Source organism: Rhinoraja longicauda, chromosome 14 (genome assembly GCF_053455715.1).
Source record: "Rhinoraja longicauda isolate Sanriku21f chromosome 14, sRhiLon1.1, whole genome shotgun sequence".
NCBI lineage: Eukaryota > Metazoa > Chordata > Chondrichthyes > Rajiformes > Arhynchobatidae > Rhinoraja > Rhinoraja longicauda.
Genome location: NC_135966.1, coordinates 48,814,851 through 48,832,092, shown reverse-complemented (window position 1 = coordinate 48,832,092; position 17,242 = coordinate 48,814,851). Strand labels below are relative to the sequence as shown.

General features: G+C 43.6%; 1 protein-coding gene across 1 annotated transcript in view; it reads right to left on the bottom strand.

Moving 5' to 3' along the window:
* Positions 1-17,242, bottom strand: part of LOC144600250 (dedicator of cytokinesis protein 2-like) — a 706,150-nt gene that overhangs the window by 262,388 nt on the left and 426,520 nt on the right. The window contains exon 28 of the mRNA XM_078411810.1: positions 1,296-1,394. Coding sequence (XP_078267936.1) covers positions 1,296-1,394 — 99 coding nt within the window. The remainder of the gene's footprint in view (positions 1-1,295; positions 1,395-17,242) is intronic.

Below are 17,242 nucleotides of genomic sequence, written 5' to 3'. Positions count from 1 at the left end.
GACAATAGACAATGGGTACAGGAGTAGGCATTCAGCCCTTCGAGCCAGCACCGCCATTCAATGTGATCATGGCTGATCATTCTCAATCAGTACCCCGTTCCTGCCTTCTCCCCATACCTCCTAACTCCACTATCCTTAAGAGCTCTATCTAGCTCTCTCTTGAATGCATTCAGAGAATTGGCCTCCACTGCCTTCTGAGGCAGAGAATTCCACAGATTCACAACTCTCTGACTAAAAATGTTTTTCCTCATCTCCGTTCTAAATGTCCTACGCGTTATTCTTAAACTGTGGCCCCTTGTTCTGAACTCCCCCAACATTGGGAACATGTTTCCTGCCTCTAACGTGTCCAACCCCTTAATAATGTTATAAGTTTCGATAAGATCCCCTCTCATCCTTCTAAATTCCAGTGTATACAAACCTAGTCGCTCCAGTCTTTCAACATATGACAGTCCCGCCATTCCGGGAATTAACCTAGTAAACCTATGCTGCATGCCCTCAATAGCAAGAATATCCTTCCTCAAATTAAACTGCATCTGCCATGCATCCGCCCACTCACACAACCTGTCCAAGTCACCCTGCAACCTCATAGCATCTTCCTCACAGTTCATAATACCACCCAGCTTTGTATCATCTGGTAAATTGGTTTTCCTCTATGTCTTAAGAAAATACGGAACACATTTTAGTTTTAGATGGCACGGTGGCGCAGCAGATTAGCTACTGGCTTACAGCGTCAGAGACCCGGGTTCGATCCTGACTATGGGGGCTGTCTGTATGGAGTTTGTACATTCTTCCTGTAACTGGTGCGGGTTTCCTCTGAGATCTTCGGTTTCCTCCCACACTCCAAAGACATACAGCTTTGTAGGTTAATTGGCTTGGTAAAAATGTATAAATGTTAAATTATCCCTAATGTGTGGGGTGGAATTAATGTGCGGGGATCGCTGGTCGGTGTGGACTCAGTTGGCCAAAGGGCCTGTTTCTGCGCTGTATTTCTAAACTAAACAAAACTAAACTGGTCAATATCAGCATCTTCTGGCAGAGGGTCTTAAAATGTAATTATTTGTGGGTCAATGCCAAATCCAGGCCACTTTTCCTGCTTTCACCTCAGACTGACATACAAAATAGGAAATTACAAAATGGCATTACATTTTTCTTCTCTACCACCAAAGCTTTGTAAATAACACATTAAAATGAAGGTGACTTTTCTTACTTAGAGAAAGAATCAAGTTAACAATATCATTTGGATTAATGCATAAACGCTTCATTGCTCACTGATCAGTAAATGAAAGTTTACTCACAACCAAGTCTCGGTTTGTGCTGAACGATTCCAGGTAACGGGAGTAATGTTCATTGGTCATCTGTTTGAGTATTGCAGTCATGCATGCCACAAAGTTACTCTGTAGTAGAGAGAAAGAATCATCCATGAACAACATTATATTATGTCAAGCCCTCTTTCCATGTCATTCTTTTCATTTCTTTCTGAAGGGAGGTACTGACTTGCATCTACATGATTCATTTTTTATGTGCTTGTTAACATGTAGATAGCTTATTGTTGCATATGGAGCTAGTTATTGTGCTTACCATAAGTATGTATACACAGTTTAGATGCTACTTTGGCTTTGGGCTTGGTTTTCTTGGTTGAACGCTTATCCTGGTGTTATAGGATATGTGTTTTAATAGTAACTAGACCAAGTTGGGCCCAAACCTCTCCTGCATTGGTGCAGCACCCTCTCCTCCCCCCCTCCCCTCTCCCCTCCTCCCCCCTCCCGCCCTTCCCTTCCCCCAGTCCCCTCTTCCCGCCCCTCCCCTCCCCTATCCCTCCATAGGAGATAGATTTAAACTTTAAAATGTGAATAACTTTAAGAATATAACACCGATTTCAATGAAACTTCTTCCATTAGCACCAAAGGGACGACGGTGAGTAAGGTGGGACTAAAATTGTTGCGCTATCGTGTACCATTTTGGCTGTAGTTCAGGAACCATCAAACAAACAAACGAGAGTTTTAGTATATAGATTTTATAAATGCATTGACAGAGGGGCCACATGGATCACAAAGATAATAACCTCCTTATGTTTTTTTTTGTCTTTGGTAGAGAGTGAAGTGACTCTATGTGTGAAATGAGGAGTCTGATTAAAAAAAGACATTCCCCTCTCCACTGCCAGCTTGCACCCTTCAACTTGTTACACCCACTCCTCTTCCTGCACTGAACAGGCTTCATGCCCGCTAATCCCATCTGGGAAGTTGAAAATTAATCTTTAACACAAGTAGCAATTTTGTGAAAGACAATAGCACCCATGGAAGTTACACTTTAAATTTAGCAGGCTTCTGAGAAGCACTGCATAAATATCATCAGGCTTTGCATCACTGTGCTGAAATATTTTGATTATTGCCAGAATTACATTTCCCAAACTTCTGGAGTTGGAGAATGTGCTTAATCAGGAGTTGTGTGAGGTTGGTAGTTCCAGCTGGTACAGCAATGTGTTGTGAAATCTCTCTGCCTCTCTCTACATTCACGCACTGATTCCCTGGAAGTAACAAGACCATGGGCTATCTCGCCAGTAGATGCCAAGAGTCGTGTCTTGGGCCACACAGCATGAATATTTGGCTGTGGTGGAATGGGCAACACACAGAGATACAAGGCACAAGAAGTAGGAGTAGGTTGTGTTGGCAGGAACTGCAGATGCTGGACACAAACTGCTTCAGTCTGAAGTAGGGTCTCGATCTGAAACATCACCCATTCATTCTATCCAGAGATTCTACCTGAACTGTTGAGTTACTCCAGCATTTTGTGTCAATTATAGGAGTAGGTTACCAGGCTTCTTTAATCTGCTGCATCATTCAACATGATCATGGCTGATATAAACTGGCCTTAACTCTTCTTCAGTACTAGATCCCTTTCACCCTCAATGCCTCGATCTTTCACATTTTTTTCAATCTCCACTTTAAATACACTCCAAGATCTGGCCTCTACCTCCCTCAGGAGCAGAGGATTCCAGAGCTTCACTACCCACTGAGAGAAGAAATACCTGGGTTTTAAATGAGCAGCCCCTTCCTTGCAGTTCTGTCTCATTGTTGCACTTAGTGGTTTCAAACAAATAATGAGAGAAGGAGAAGTTTGTGTTGAGAAAGCAATTTGTGTTAACAGAACAGAAATGAATGACTCCAAAGCTCAGTGATGTTGAAGGACATGAAGGGGACTCAGATGGAAAATGCTATTTTCAGAGACAAATACTGTTCATGGCAGATGGGTGTTCCAAAGAGTTGACCAGGCTAACGCAGACGGGATGGGAAATGATAGGATATGTGTCAATTAAGTTTTAAACCTAAAAGAGCCAACTTAGCTAACCTCCATGTGCAGATGCTGATTTAAACCGAAGATAGACACAAAATGCTGGAGTAACTCAGCGGGACAGGCAGCGTCTCTGGAGAGAAGGGATGGGTGACGTTTCGAGTCAAGACCCTTCTTCAGGCTCCAGAGATGCTGCCTGTCCGCTGAGTTACTCCAGCATTTTGTGTCTATCTGACTGGTGCTTAAACTGCTAAGTGTCCTGGGATGGCAGGACTTTCATATGAAGAAAGACTGGATAGACTCGACTTTTACTCGCTGGAATTTAGAAGATTGAGGGGGGATCTTATAGAAACTTACAAAATTCTTAAGGGGTTGGACAGGCTAGATGCAGGAAGATTGTTCCCGATGTTGGGGAAGTCCAGAACAAGGGGTCACAGTTTAAGGAAAAGGGGGAAGTCTTTTAGGACCGAGATGAGAAAGTTTTTTTTCACACAGAGAATGGTGAATCTGTGGAATTCTCTGCCACAGAAGGTAGTTGAGGCCAGTTCATTGGCTATATTTAAGAGGGAGTTAGATGTGGCCCTTGTGGCTAAAGGGATCAGGGGATATGGAGAGAAGGCAGGTACAGGATACTGAGTTGGATGATCAGCCATGATCATATTGAATGGCGGTGCAGGCTCGAAGGGCCGGATGGCCTACTCCTGCACCTATTTTCTATGTTTCTATGTGTCTCTTTTGCAAATATATTTTTCTTCACAGTCCTACACCTGCAGGATTATCGAAAATGACAGAAGAGGGATGATGCACAGCTCCCCCATGAATGGATGTAGAGTCAATGGCTGAATGGTCCTATTTGTGTTGTTACAATTCCCTATCTTAAAATACCAATGGGCCCAGTCCTAGACCAGTCACTTTCTGACTGACACTTCATCAAACTCTTATTTTTTTACACACAAGACTTATTTTGTTTACTTTGGAAAATAGTAACATAAAAAGAGAATCTTCAATCCTTTTCCACCACTCAGCAACGTCATAGTTGATAAACCAACCCTACATCGTTACCTTTTCCCATTTTACCTTAATTGCTTTGCTTTCCAGAAGCATGTCAATCACAGATTTAATATTAACAATAAACCAAACAAAAATTGTCTCTTGAGGATAGTCCCAAATTTTTGCCATCCTCAACATGGATTTCTTCATTGCACTTCTGAAAGGCCAGTCTTTTACGTTTATGGCATGAATCCCAATCATCAATTGCTTCAGCAGCAAGTTTCTTCTAACACCTCCTGTCTCTGTTTCTTCCTCCTTTTATTTTCTGTTTCTTCCTCTCTCTCTCTCTCTCTCTCTCTCTCTCTCTCTCTCTCTCTCTCTCTCTCTCTCTCTCTCTCTCTCTCTCTCTCTCTCTCTCTCTCTCTCTCTCTCTCTCGATCCCTCTCACAATCTCTCTCTCTCTCTCTCTCTCTCTCTCTCTCTCTCTCTCTCTCTCTCTCTCTCTCTCTCTCTCTCTCTCTCTCTCTCTCTCTCTCTCTCTCTCTCTCTCTCTCTCTCTCTCTCTCTCTCTCTCTCTCTCTCTCTCTCTCTGTCTCACTGTGTACTTCCTTGGTCTTGCATGTCCACGTTTCCTCCCCTATCTAGAGGTGCTTGCGATGCTGGTTTAATTGCCTAGTGTGTGGTGAGTGTATGGTAAATTCTGAAGGTGGGTTGCGGTGGGCAGTTGATGGGAATGTTCAAGGATAAACTGTTCAAATAAGGGCTTGGTAGTCAACAGGAAGGCAGTGGAACAAAGGTCCCTTTTTCCATGCTTTTATGACCAATTCCTCAAAACATCTTGAAAACAATAGGTTTTCTATATTGGGTCCAGCTCGTTGTAGATGCAGATTTGCAAAGAAGGTCTGGAAATGATGCATGTCTTCTTGTTGAGGTTTATCCTGGGCAGTTGCCTAACAGAGGCCTCTCTGATCTACAAGCTCTTTCCAGGGATGAGCACCAAGACAAAGATCATCATCTCGATGAAAGAAGCTTTTTGGTCAGCCCAAAACCTGTTGGTCTTCCAGTGCAATATTCCTGGATACAAAACAACCCCACCACCTCCCCTCATAGCACTTACATCGACCCATCCCCAAACGATGGAGAACCCAGAGCAAACTTGATCAGCAAGAAATCGAAGTTTAAGTATTGGGTAAAACTTACACCAAAACCCCCCAAAAAAGTGTGCCTAGAGACGGTTTTTTTTTAGATTATTGCAGGAGCCCCGAAATTCGTGTCCTATTCCATTGATTGCTTAGCTGGAAGTCACAGGGAGATTTCAGGTTGCAGGAGTATATGCTGAGGGACACACTGAAGCATGATTTGTCCAACTCAAAGGCCTTGTGGGGAAGGTTTTCTATCTAAGCTCCTGCTGCTACTGGGCACTGAAGGTCTGAGGTCTTGTGGAAGAGCCATGCAAGTAGCTGAAGGGTATATTGTTCAAAGAGGCATTGATTGTTTAAAGGCATAACATATTAACATGATGACACTCCAGATACATTAACTTGATGACAGTACAGACGTAAATAATGGGTAGCTAATTTGTGAAATAAAAGTAACGAGAATTTTACGAGAATAATCCCAGGAATGAGTGGCTTAACATATAATGAGCGTTTGAAGTCACTGGGCCTGTACTCGCTGGAGTTCAAAAGTATGAGGGGGGACTTCATTGTAACGTATCGAATGTGGAAGGCCTGAATGGATTGGATGTGGAGAGGATGTTTCCACTAGTGGGAGAGTCTAGGACCAGAGGCCACAGCCTCAGAATAAAAAGTTGTAACCTTTCGAAAGGAGATGAGAAGGAATTTCTTTAGTCAGAGGGTGGTGAATCTGTAGAATGCATTGCCACAGAAGGCTGTGGAGGCCGTCAATGGATAGTTTTAAGTCAGAGATTGACAGATTTTTGATTAGTGCGGGTGTCAGGGGTTATGGGATGAAGGCAGGAGAATGGGGTTGAGAGAGAGAGATAGATCAGCCATTGAGTGGTGGAGTAGACTTGATGGGCTGAATGACTTTATTAGAAACATAGACATAGACATAGAAACATAGAAAATAGGTGCTGGAGTAGGCCATTCGGCCCTTCGAGCCTGCACCGCCATTCAATATGATCATGGCTGATCATCCAACTCAGTATCCTGTACCTGCCTTCTCTCCATACCCCCTGATCCCTTTAGCCACAAGGGCCACATCTAACTCCCTCTTAAATATAGCCAATGAACTATACGTTTCTATAAGATCCCCCCTGCTCCGCTTTTGGTCAGGGATTCCTACCGCTGATTTGCTGCTCATGAAAAGCGCGCGGGCAAAAGTTGCATCCAAGAATTGTTTTTGATCATAATGGGTCCACAGCTGAATGCTTGCTGACATGCAACACGAGTACGAATGAAAATTCAAAGCTCCAGTGAAATACCGCAGACTGCTCGACCCCATCCATGACCTCAGCCAAGAGCAATGTGAGTTTATCCACTTTGGCGGCAAAAATAAGGAGGCAGATTATTTTCTCAATGGTGTCAGATTAGGTAAAGGGGAAGTGCAACGAGACCTTGGTGTCCTTGTACACCAGTCACTGAAAGTAAGCATGCAGGTACAGCAGGCAGTGAAGAAAGCTAATGGCATGTTGGCCTTCATAACGAGAGGATTTGAGCACAGGAGCAAAGAAGTCGTTCTGCAGTTGTATAGGGCCCTGGTGAGACCACATCTGGAGTATTGTGTGCAGTTTTGGTCTAATTTGAGGAAGGACGTCCTTGCTATTTGGGCAGTACAGCGTAGGTTCACGAGGTTAATCCCTGGGATGGAGGAACTGTATAAAATTATAAAAGGACTAGACAAGCTAGATGCAGGAAAAATGTTGCCAATGTTGGGGGAGTCCAGAACCAGGGGACACAGTCTAAGAATAAAGGGGAGGCCATTTATAACTGAGGTGAAAAGAAACGTTTTCACCCAGAGAGTTGTGAATTTGTGGAATTCTCTGCCACAGAAGGCAGTGGAGGCCAAATTGGATGAATTTAAAAGAGAGTTAGATAGAGCTCAAGGGGCTTGTGGAATCAAGGGATATGGGGAGAAGGCAGGCACCGGTTACTGATTGTAGATGATCAGCAATGATCACAATGAATGGTGGTGCTGGCTCGAAGGGCCAAATGGCCTCCTCCTGCACCTGTTTTCTATGTTTCTACGTTTCTATGTTTCTATGTAATCCACCACAGGTTCAGTGTTAAAGTGTTGGCACTGTACTTAATGAAAAATCACATTTCAGATGCGGGTATCACGAACAGAAAGTACATTTATCACACATCCCCAATAGGCTTAGAGCAGGTATTGTTGAACTGTCTTCTTCCTGAATTGTAAAGTGTTGTGTGGTGGTAGGATTCCCAAATTACTGTGAGGTCTCGAGTCCTGGAAACTTGATTTGGCGACAATGAACGGACACTGTTATATCGTTGAAGTCAAGCCAGTGTGTCATTTGGAAGTGGCTGTGCTCCATGCACCTGGAGCCTTTGTTTTAGATAACAGAGATATGGGTTTTGAACCGCTGATAAAGAAAGGTTGAGTGCAATGAATTACTTATGTTGTCAACACTGCACTGATAATCATTCCTGAAAGCAGCCCAACTATACCCTCATTAGATGCAACTGAAGTTGTTAAGGAAAAAAATAAAATGCTCCTAATATTTCTCTAGCTCTGTCCCCTCTCATGGGGACCTGTCTGCATTATGTTTCATGAAAGCCATCTAGACTTTAGTTTCATGAAAGCCATTCAGCATAAAGACTTAAGATGTGCATTAATAAGCACCTATTACAATTCATTTGATAATTTCACCAGCTACAAAATAGAGACTTAAGACGCGGAGTTTGACAGCACAGAGTCGACAGCAGGCTAACAAGTTGAATTGATCTTCTGAAGCTACCTTTGCACTGGAGAGTTAACCAGAAGCTGAGGTAAAATCAGGACATGACTTGGAAACGCAGAAACAAAAGTTTGATCTTACTAATGAACAACTTGCAAAGTGATGGCCATGGATAGTGGATTGACATGTGATGATTTCCCCAGTAAGAGAGCACTTCACTATTGATAACGTATAATCCACAGAACACAGACACATTGGAGTCAGCTATTTAGCCTTCTAAGCCTGTTCTGCCTTTCAATGAGAATGTGGCTAATGTGTTACCTGATTGTGTATACGCACCATTCTGCTATAACCTTTAATACATTGATTGACATAAAGCTATCCATCTCTGATTTAAGAAAATAACTGCAGATGCTGGTACAAATTCGAAGGTTTTTATTTCACAAAATGCTGGAGTAACTCAGCAGGTCAGGCAGCATCTCAGGAGAGAAGGAATGGGTGACGTTTCGGGTCGAGACCCTTCTTCAGACTGATCAAGGGTCTCGACCCGAAACGTCACCCATTCCTTCTCTCCTGAGATGCTGCCTGACCTGCTGAGTTACTCCAGCATTTTGTGAAATACATCTCTGATTTAAAATTAGTAACTGGGCCAGGCGCCACTGTTTTTTTCAGGTATCTCCATCTCACATTCCAACTCAATAATTTTGAGGAAGAGAAGCTCAAAGTAATGAGATTGCATGCACACTTGTTCACTCGGAATTGCCTTGCATTCCAAAACTACCAACAATCTGCAATCTCAATACACAAAACGCTGGAGTAACTCAGAGGGACAGGCAACATCTCTGGATGGGAGGAATGGGTGACATTTCAGGTCGAGACCCTTCTTCAGACTGAAGCTCAGATCTGCTCGACTTGAAGAAGGGTCTCAACCTGAAACGTCACCCATTCCTTCTATCCAGAGATGCTGCCTGTCCCGCTGAGTTACTCCAGCATTTTGAGTCTACCTTCGGTGTAAACCAGCATCTGCAGGTTCCTTCCTACACATCCCAAAACACAATGCACTCTCTCATGTTTAATTATTTATATTACTCCGGGTCTGTCATAAGTCTTTTATTTTAATGTATTAAGCCAGCAAATAAAGTATTGACACCCCATGCCACAATCTTACATTACCACTGTAGGTACTAGAAAGAAGAAACGTTATTTCTCCTCCTCATCAAGGCTCCATCAACAATGCAATCTCTTCAAGCCAATCCCATAGAAGCACCACTGCTACACTTGGCATTTTGGTATAAAAGCAGCAATGTCTTTAGGTTTGATCAGCGCCTTTGGAGGTGAACCTTTCCCAGCCTCAGTTACCCCAGAATCACACAAGTGAAGTCGCAGTTCATAAACTATGATGGCATTACAATGCGATCTCTGGGGTCTTGCAAGGCAGAAATTGAGTGCAGCAAGTCCTGCACAATAATAGTGATAAGACGTTTATAATATTCACCTTGCTGTAAAGTCCTTGGGACATTCCTTGGACAAGAAAAGTGCCGTTGTTACAGCGCCCCCTCCCTTGGATGCCACTCTGATCCCGATCACTGGCTGACAGACCAAGAGAGGCCAACCCCCAGCATCGTTGGTAACAGGTAACAGAGAGACAGAGGATCAAAATCATGGCTCCTCGTGTTTCATTTCAGTTTCAAAATCCCTTAATTTCTGCAAATGTCTAAGATACATATACAGGTCGTACATTGTGCTTACATTTTCGTAGCTCTAAATAATCAGTATTATGTTGATTGGTATAATATAAATGGTTATCTTGTTATAAATGAGGTTAAATAACCATTCCCGATAATTGTGAATGGGCAATAGACAATATAGTCTATGTAGGGAGTAGGCCATTCGGCCCTTCGAGCCAGCACCGCCATTCAATATCATATCATATCATATCATCATATATATACAGCCGGAAACAGGCCTTTTTGGCCCTCCAAGTCCATGCCGCCCAGCGATCCCCGTACATTAACACTATCCTACACCCACTAGGGACAATTTTTACATTTACCCAGCCAATTAACCTACGTACCTGTACGTATTCAATAGCGAAGGTATCACAAAATGCTGGAGTAACTCAGCAGGTCAGGCAGCATCTCAGGAGAGAAGGAATGCTCTACCGCCATTCAATATGATCATTCACAATCAGTACCCCGTTCTTGCCCTCTCCCCATACCCCCTGATTCCGCTATCATTAAGAGCTCTATCTAACTCCCTTTTGAAAGCATTCAGAGAATTGGCCTCTGCCTTCTGAGGCAGAGAATTCCACAGATTCACAACTCTCTGAATGTAAATCAAAGGTATGTTGTCTACCGGACTGGAAGATTGGCACATGTAAAATAATGAATGGGTTATCTATTAATTTAATCACTGCCCATTAGTCCATAACAGACCCAGATGTGGTGTGAGGAAATCTATTGGTGGGGACCTCTACGAATCTTAATTCGAAAGTCATCACAGCATATTGGCAAGGCTCATGTTTCAAACTGTGCATGTGCAGCATCTCAAGATTTTACTACTTGAAAGTCATTTACTCTTCATGTGAATCCATCAATGCCAGCTGCTTTTGCTTTCTTTTGAAAGATGAACCACTTTCTCAATGAAATAATGTCTCTCCAGATCGCCTCTGATGTTCCCCTGTTTACAGACCACGACCATCTTCAATTACTTTTGCTGGATTTGCAGAGAATAATTTGAAGAAAGGTCAAGAACTTAAAGCAGGCTTTTCGAGGATTTATCTTACTTATCCAGCAGAATATCATTCCTGCACGTTAGGAGTAATGAGAAACATCCTGGGGGCTGTTGAATTGTGGTTTTTGATAATATTCACCATCTCCAAAAGCTGGGTTGGAGTTACAATAATGAACGGCACTTAATTAAGAGTGATTTTTTAAAAAAATGTGAATATCTTTTCCATCAACCTCTGATAAGTTCTCTCCCTCTCATGCCTGTCATTCTTTCATTTTCATTATTCTCTAGGAATTATTAGCTAGGTGGGTGGGAAAGTAAGTCTCGAAGTCTGCCAAAGCTCTTTTTTTTTTAAAGTACAAAAATATATTTGTACCGACACTTTGTGGCTGCCACAGTAATTACCTCAGTGGGTGGAAAGGGTCTGCATGTGACAGAGGAACATGGAATTGAGTTCAGCTACAGTCACCCAGTCCCTTGCTCAGTGAATAAACGTTTTGAACATAAAGATGAAGCTACATGTAACTAAGGTCCTTGATCTCTTTGCACCTGTTTAGTCTCTTGGCGATGAAATGGTCTTAATTAACATGCCTATATCTCTGCACTTCTCCTTTGCACTGAACCTTCTAATCTATCCCTTATATACGAAAAATATATATTTTACCCATGTGTGTGGAATTTGGACTTAGACAATAGGTGCAGGAGGAGGCCATTCAGCCCTTCGAGCCAGCACCGCCATTCAATGTGATCATGGCTGATCATTCTCAATCAGTACCCCGTTCCTGCCTTCTCCCCATACCCCCTGACTCCGCTATCCTTAAGAGCTCTATCTAGCTCTCTCTTGAATGCATTCAGAGAATTGGCCTCCACTGCCTTCTGAGGCAGAGAATTCCACAGATTCACAACTCTCTGACTGAAAAGGTTTTTCCTCATCTCCGTTCTAAATGGCCTACCCCTTATTCTTAAACTGTAGCCCCTTGTTCTGGACTCCCCCAACATTGGGAACATGTTTCCTGCCTCTAACGTGTCCAACCCCTTAATAATCTTATACATGTCGATGATCCCCTCTCATCCTTCTAAATTCCAGTGTATACAAGCCTCGTCGCTCCAGTCTTTCAACATATGACAGTCCCGCCATTCCAGGAATTAACCTAGTAAACCTACGCTGCACGCCCTCAATAACAAGAATATCCTTCCTCAAATTTGGAGACCAAAACTGCACACAGTACTCCCAATGACTGCACGAGTTTTTTCTGTTTTCCTCGTACACCTCAAAGTCATGCAGGTTGGTAAATTATTTGTGTCGGAAGGAACTGCAGATGCTGGTTTAAACCGAAGATAGACACCAATGCTGGAGTAACTCAGCAAGACAGGCAGCATCTCTGGAGAGAAGGATTGGGTGACATTTTGGGTCGAGACCCTTCCTCAGATTAAGTGTCCACTGTAATTTGTCCCTGGTCTTGTTGCTTTTTACTTAGTATGGCTGTATGGTAACTCAAATTTCACTGCACCTTAATTGGTACATGTGACAATAAATCTTGAATCTTGAATCTTGGTATGTTGGTGAAGGCTTGAAACTGGGGGGGGTCTGTTTGGACTATGGGATGTGGGGTTTGTACAAGATCGGTGTAAATGGGTGGCTAAGGGTTGGCAGAGATTGAGTGGCCTGGTGGACCTGTTTCCATGCTGTATGACTCTTGACTTTGAGGCATCTTCTACAGTTTACCTTACAGTCATCTTCTTTCATTTCTGATTTGCCTTAGCTATTCTCACTGGCATCAAGATCATTTGACTGCGAGCCTGGGGATGGAAAAATCACCCTTAAGGGGTTGGACAGGCTAGATGCAGGAAGATTGTTCCCGATGTTGGGGAAGTCCAGAACAAGGGGTCACAGTTTAAGGATAAGGGGGAAGTCTTCTAGGACCGAGATGAGAAAGTTTTTTTTCAGACAGAGAGTGGTGACTCTGTGGAATTCTCTGCCACAGAGGGTAGTTGAGGCCAGTTCATTGGCTATATTTAAGAAGGAGTTAGATGTGGCCCTTGTGGTTAAAGGGATCCGGGGGTATGGAGAGAAGGCAGGTACAGGATACTGAGTTGGATGATCAGCCATGATCATATTGAATGGCGGTGCAGGCTCAAAGGGCCGAATGGCCTACTCCTGCACCTATTTTCTATGTTTCTATGTTTCTACCCCAGGTTAATCCAACTGCAAATGAACTGGGAGAAGCACAGGGGATAGTGAGCAGCTCCAACCATCTGACTGGCTAAGCAGGGTGATGCAGATGCTGTCAGCCTGTCAGGCCTTTCCGAGGTGCGGAGGACTTCCCGATGGGCCGTGCTGCGGGAACCTGCCTGAAGGCTCGTCGGTCAGTGGGACTGGAAGTCCACCTGAAGGCTCGCCGATCAGTGGGATCTGGAACCCGCCCGATGGATCAGCAGATGGCATGACCGGGAGGGAGCTGGAGAAGTCGGGCACAAGGAGCAAGGACCAGTAGGAGGGTGAACCGGGGGACACAGAGATGGCCGGGCCGGGAGAGGAGAGGGACGTCGGTTTGCGGGAACTGCTCCAGTACATCAAGCATGCGGCCCGCCCGGACTCTGGTCTTTGAATAATTGCAGCAAAACCTGCAGCTACCCGCATGAGTAATATATGCAAAAGGAACTTCACTGTGCAGATGCGTATGTGACAAAGAAAGTACCATTGGTTATGGGTTCATGTTCTACCCTAAGAATTATTCAGCAAGCACACAAGACCACACAAGGAAACATGAGCCGGGCAAGACTGCTCAGCCCCTCAAGCCTGCCCTGACAATTCACATGAGCTTCTTCTGTGCCGGTTCCCCACAGCATTCCATTCCATGTCCTATCAAAGACGTATCTACTCCTCTTTAAGTGCCTCCAGTGATCTTTCCTCGGCAGCCTCCTGCTGTGGCCAAGTCCAGCGATTTTCCATCCGCTCTGAGAAGAAACTCCCCCACAAGTCAATTGTACGATACGATATGATAGAACTTGATTTTTCCCAGGAGGGAAATTCATCTGCCAACAGTCATAAAACACAAGATACATGAAACATTAAATTAAAGAGATGTGGAAAGGATTGGGGAGGGGGGGTGGGGGTGGGGGGGGGGGGGGTAGGATGGAGTCTACCCCACGAACAAAGGGGGAGGAGTTGTCCTGTTTGATAGCCACGGGGAAGAAGGATCTCCTGTGGCGTACTGTGGTGCATCTTGGTGTGGCCACTCTGTCGCTGAAGGTGCTCCTGAGGTTGACCAGTGTGTCATGGAGGGGGTGAGTTGTATTGTCCAAGATGCTCCACAGTTTGTGGAGCAGTTGGTGTTTGACTGCCGCCCTTCTCTATTGACTATATCACCATATTCAGGAGTCTATTATTTAGATTTTAGATTTTAGATTTAGAGATACAGCGCGGAAACAGGCCCTTCGGCCCACCGAGTCCGCGCCGCCCAGCGATCCCCACACATTAACACTATCCTACACACACTAGGGACAATCTTTACATTTGGCCAGCCAATTAACCTACAAACCTGTAAGTCTTTGGAGTGTGGTAGGAAACCGAAGATCTCGGAGAAAACCCACGCAGGTCACGGGGGAACGTACAAACTCCGTACAGACAGCGCCCATAGTCAGGATCGAACCTGAGTCTCAGGCGCTGCATTCGCTGTAAGGCAGCAACTCTACCGCTGCGCCACCGTGCCCTATTAATGAAAGGATCTCAATATCTACTCTGCATGAACCCAGTTTAAACATTGTGCTGGTACCAGGCACCTATTGAGCATCAGGGCAGCATGGATATCATCACCTGCAAGCCAGTTGGCAAATCATTGACATTTTCAAATAGTTAGGTGTTGGATTATCAGCGGGTTGATCTGCTGCAGTGAATGCTGCATGTGACTGCAACGAGGCGTTGGAAGTTCATTAGGTATGGGCATGGGGTCAGCTGATATTAAATGCTCATTATTCTAAATTGGGAGTTCATGGCTATTATTTGACAAGTCAAGCTGCCATTACTGAGCAAATGTGTTACAGTCGGAGACACTGATTTTCAAATGAGATGTTCCATCGGCTCACCTCAGCAAAGAAGATTCCTTTAGGCATTCGGCCAATGTGTTTCCACTAAACCATCAAGAAAAGGCTAATAAATCATTCATCTCATGGCTGTTGTCTGAGTGTGCTCTACGGGAAATGGCAACCATATTGATATATAGCCATCAGAATTCCAGACTGACATTACCAGTGAAGTAATTTCAATTGCTTTGATAAGGTAGACATTGCACAAATGCAAGTTTCGTATTTGCTGTCTATCATGTGTAAGCAGGGCATTAGCTTTGTTGAGATGAAATGGTTGTTCGTCGAATTGCTCCATTTTAATCTTCAATTATGTGCTTACTTCATCTCTTACCTTCTATTTCAAAATGCTACCCATCTGTTTAAATTGGCCTTCGTTCTTAATACTATCTTTGGAAGTCATAAGATCATCCACCTGCAACTTTAGCTCGGTTCTACTCTCTCCACAGACGATACCTGATCAGCTGGGTATTTGCACCATTCTTTGTTCATTTCAGGTTGCCAACAATTGTGATGTTTTGCACCTCTTGGTTCCAGCCTTTACTCCAGCTTTTTGTGTCAATCTTCAAACAACTGACAAGCCTGCTGCAAGGATTGCTGTAGCTCACAATCTCATATTAACATGATCCCATTATACAATGAAGCACTCCATAGAAATCATTTTAAACAAGGAATCAATGTGACACTGATATTCTGCTTATGCAAACACCCGCAGAGACCAAAGAATGTTTTGAGAAAATAGCTAAAGGAGGCATTATATCTTTCTAAATTCCAGGACCTTAATGCCCAGCCTGTTTCTTTAAATAGCTGTCCAATTTGTCTCAGCCTTGATGGCACTCAACAATTGAGAATTCACAGTCTCTGAGAGAAAAACTCCAAAGATTTTTAGCCTACAATACAACAAATGTATCATCTTTGTCCTAAATGCACTGAGACTGTGCCCCGGAGTTCTGGATTATTCAGTCTGAGGAAACAATAAGTCAGCACCATTCTTGTTAACTCCTCTCGATCAGATCAGTTCACGTTCCTCAATACACCAGCGAGTGTTGAATAATCATAAGATCACACGATAAGGCATAGGAGCAGAATTAGTCCATTCGGCCCATCGAGCCTACTCTAACATTCGATCATTAGGTCTGAAGAACATTAACATTAACATTATGTCTGAAGAAGGGTCTCGACCCAAAACATTACCTATTTATTTTATCCAGGGATGCTGCCTGACCCACTGAGTTACTCCAGCATTTTGTGTCTATCTTCGGTGCAAAGATAATAGACCACTCGACCCTAAAAACCGTAGTATGTCATGGCGCCATTTTACTGGGCAGAAACTTGCAGAAACATTTAAAGAGAAAAATAACAAAAATCTGTGAATTGATATATTCTGCATTTTAATGGTATCATCACACATACTGTTCCCCAAAACACTGATTACACCTCGAGAGGCAGAGCGAACGGCGGGTTTTGCTTACTAAAATGGTGGACGTTACGCTCCTTTGCGTACTACACTTCGGTATAGGCGATTTTGACGGAGTGGTCCACCTTGTTCCTCTAGTATCTTTGCTTCAGTGTAAACCAGCATCTGCTGTTCCTTCCGACACAATCGATCATGGCTGATCTGTATTTCCCTCTCAACCCCATTCTCCTGCCTTCTCCCCATTACCTTTAACCTTACCGATCAAGAACCTACCAATATACACTTTAAAAGTGCCAGTGACTTGGCCTCCTGTACTGTCTGTGGCAATTAATTCCACAGATTCACCACCCTCTGGCTAAAGAAATTCCTCCTTACTCTATGTCTTTTTTCATTGGGCAACTCCTAATCCATGGAATAAACATACAGTGTCCATTTATCTTTCACCACAATACTTCAGTTAAAAGTAAAGAGACCAAAACTGCAAAACCTAATGTGGTCTCATTCAAATCTTGCAATGCCTCAGCAATCCCTTCTGGTTGTTGTCCTCCTGTACAATGAAGGCCAACTTAACTAATGCATAAAATAAGGACAAAGTGGGAGAGTACAAGAGTTTTAAATTCCAATTATTGTTGGACCAGGAGCTAATTTTGGTCACCAGGCAAAGGGGTAATGGGGCAAGTCTGATTAAAAGCTAAGCAAGGAGCCCTTGAGCTACTGCTAGTTGAAGACAATTAGCCTTTGCATTTGCTCTTAAATATGTTATTGCTTTGGAATTCATATAGTGATATAGCTTTGTGCTTAATTCAGCATAAAAAATATGAACCATAATCAAGGAAGCCTATGAACTATTCTCG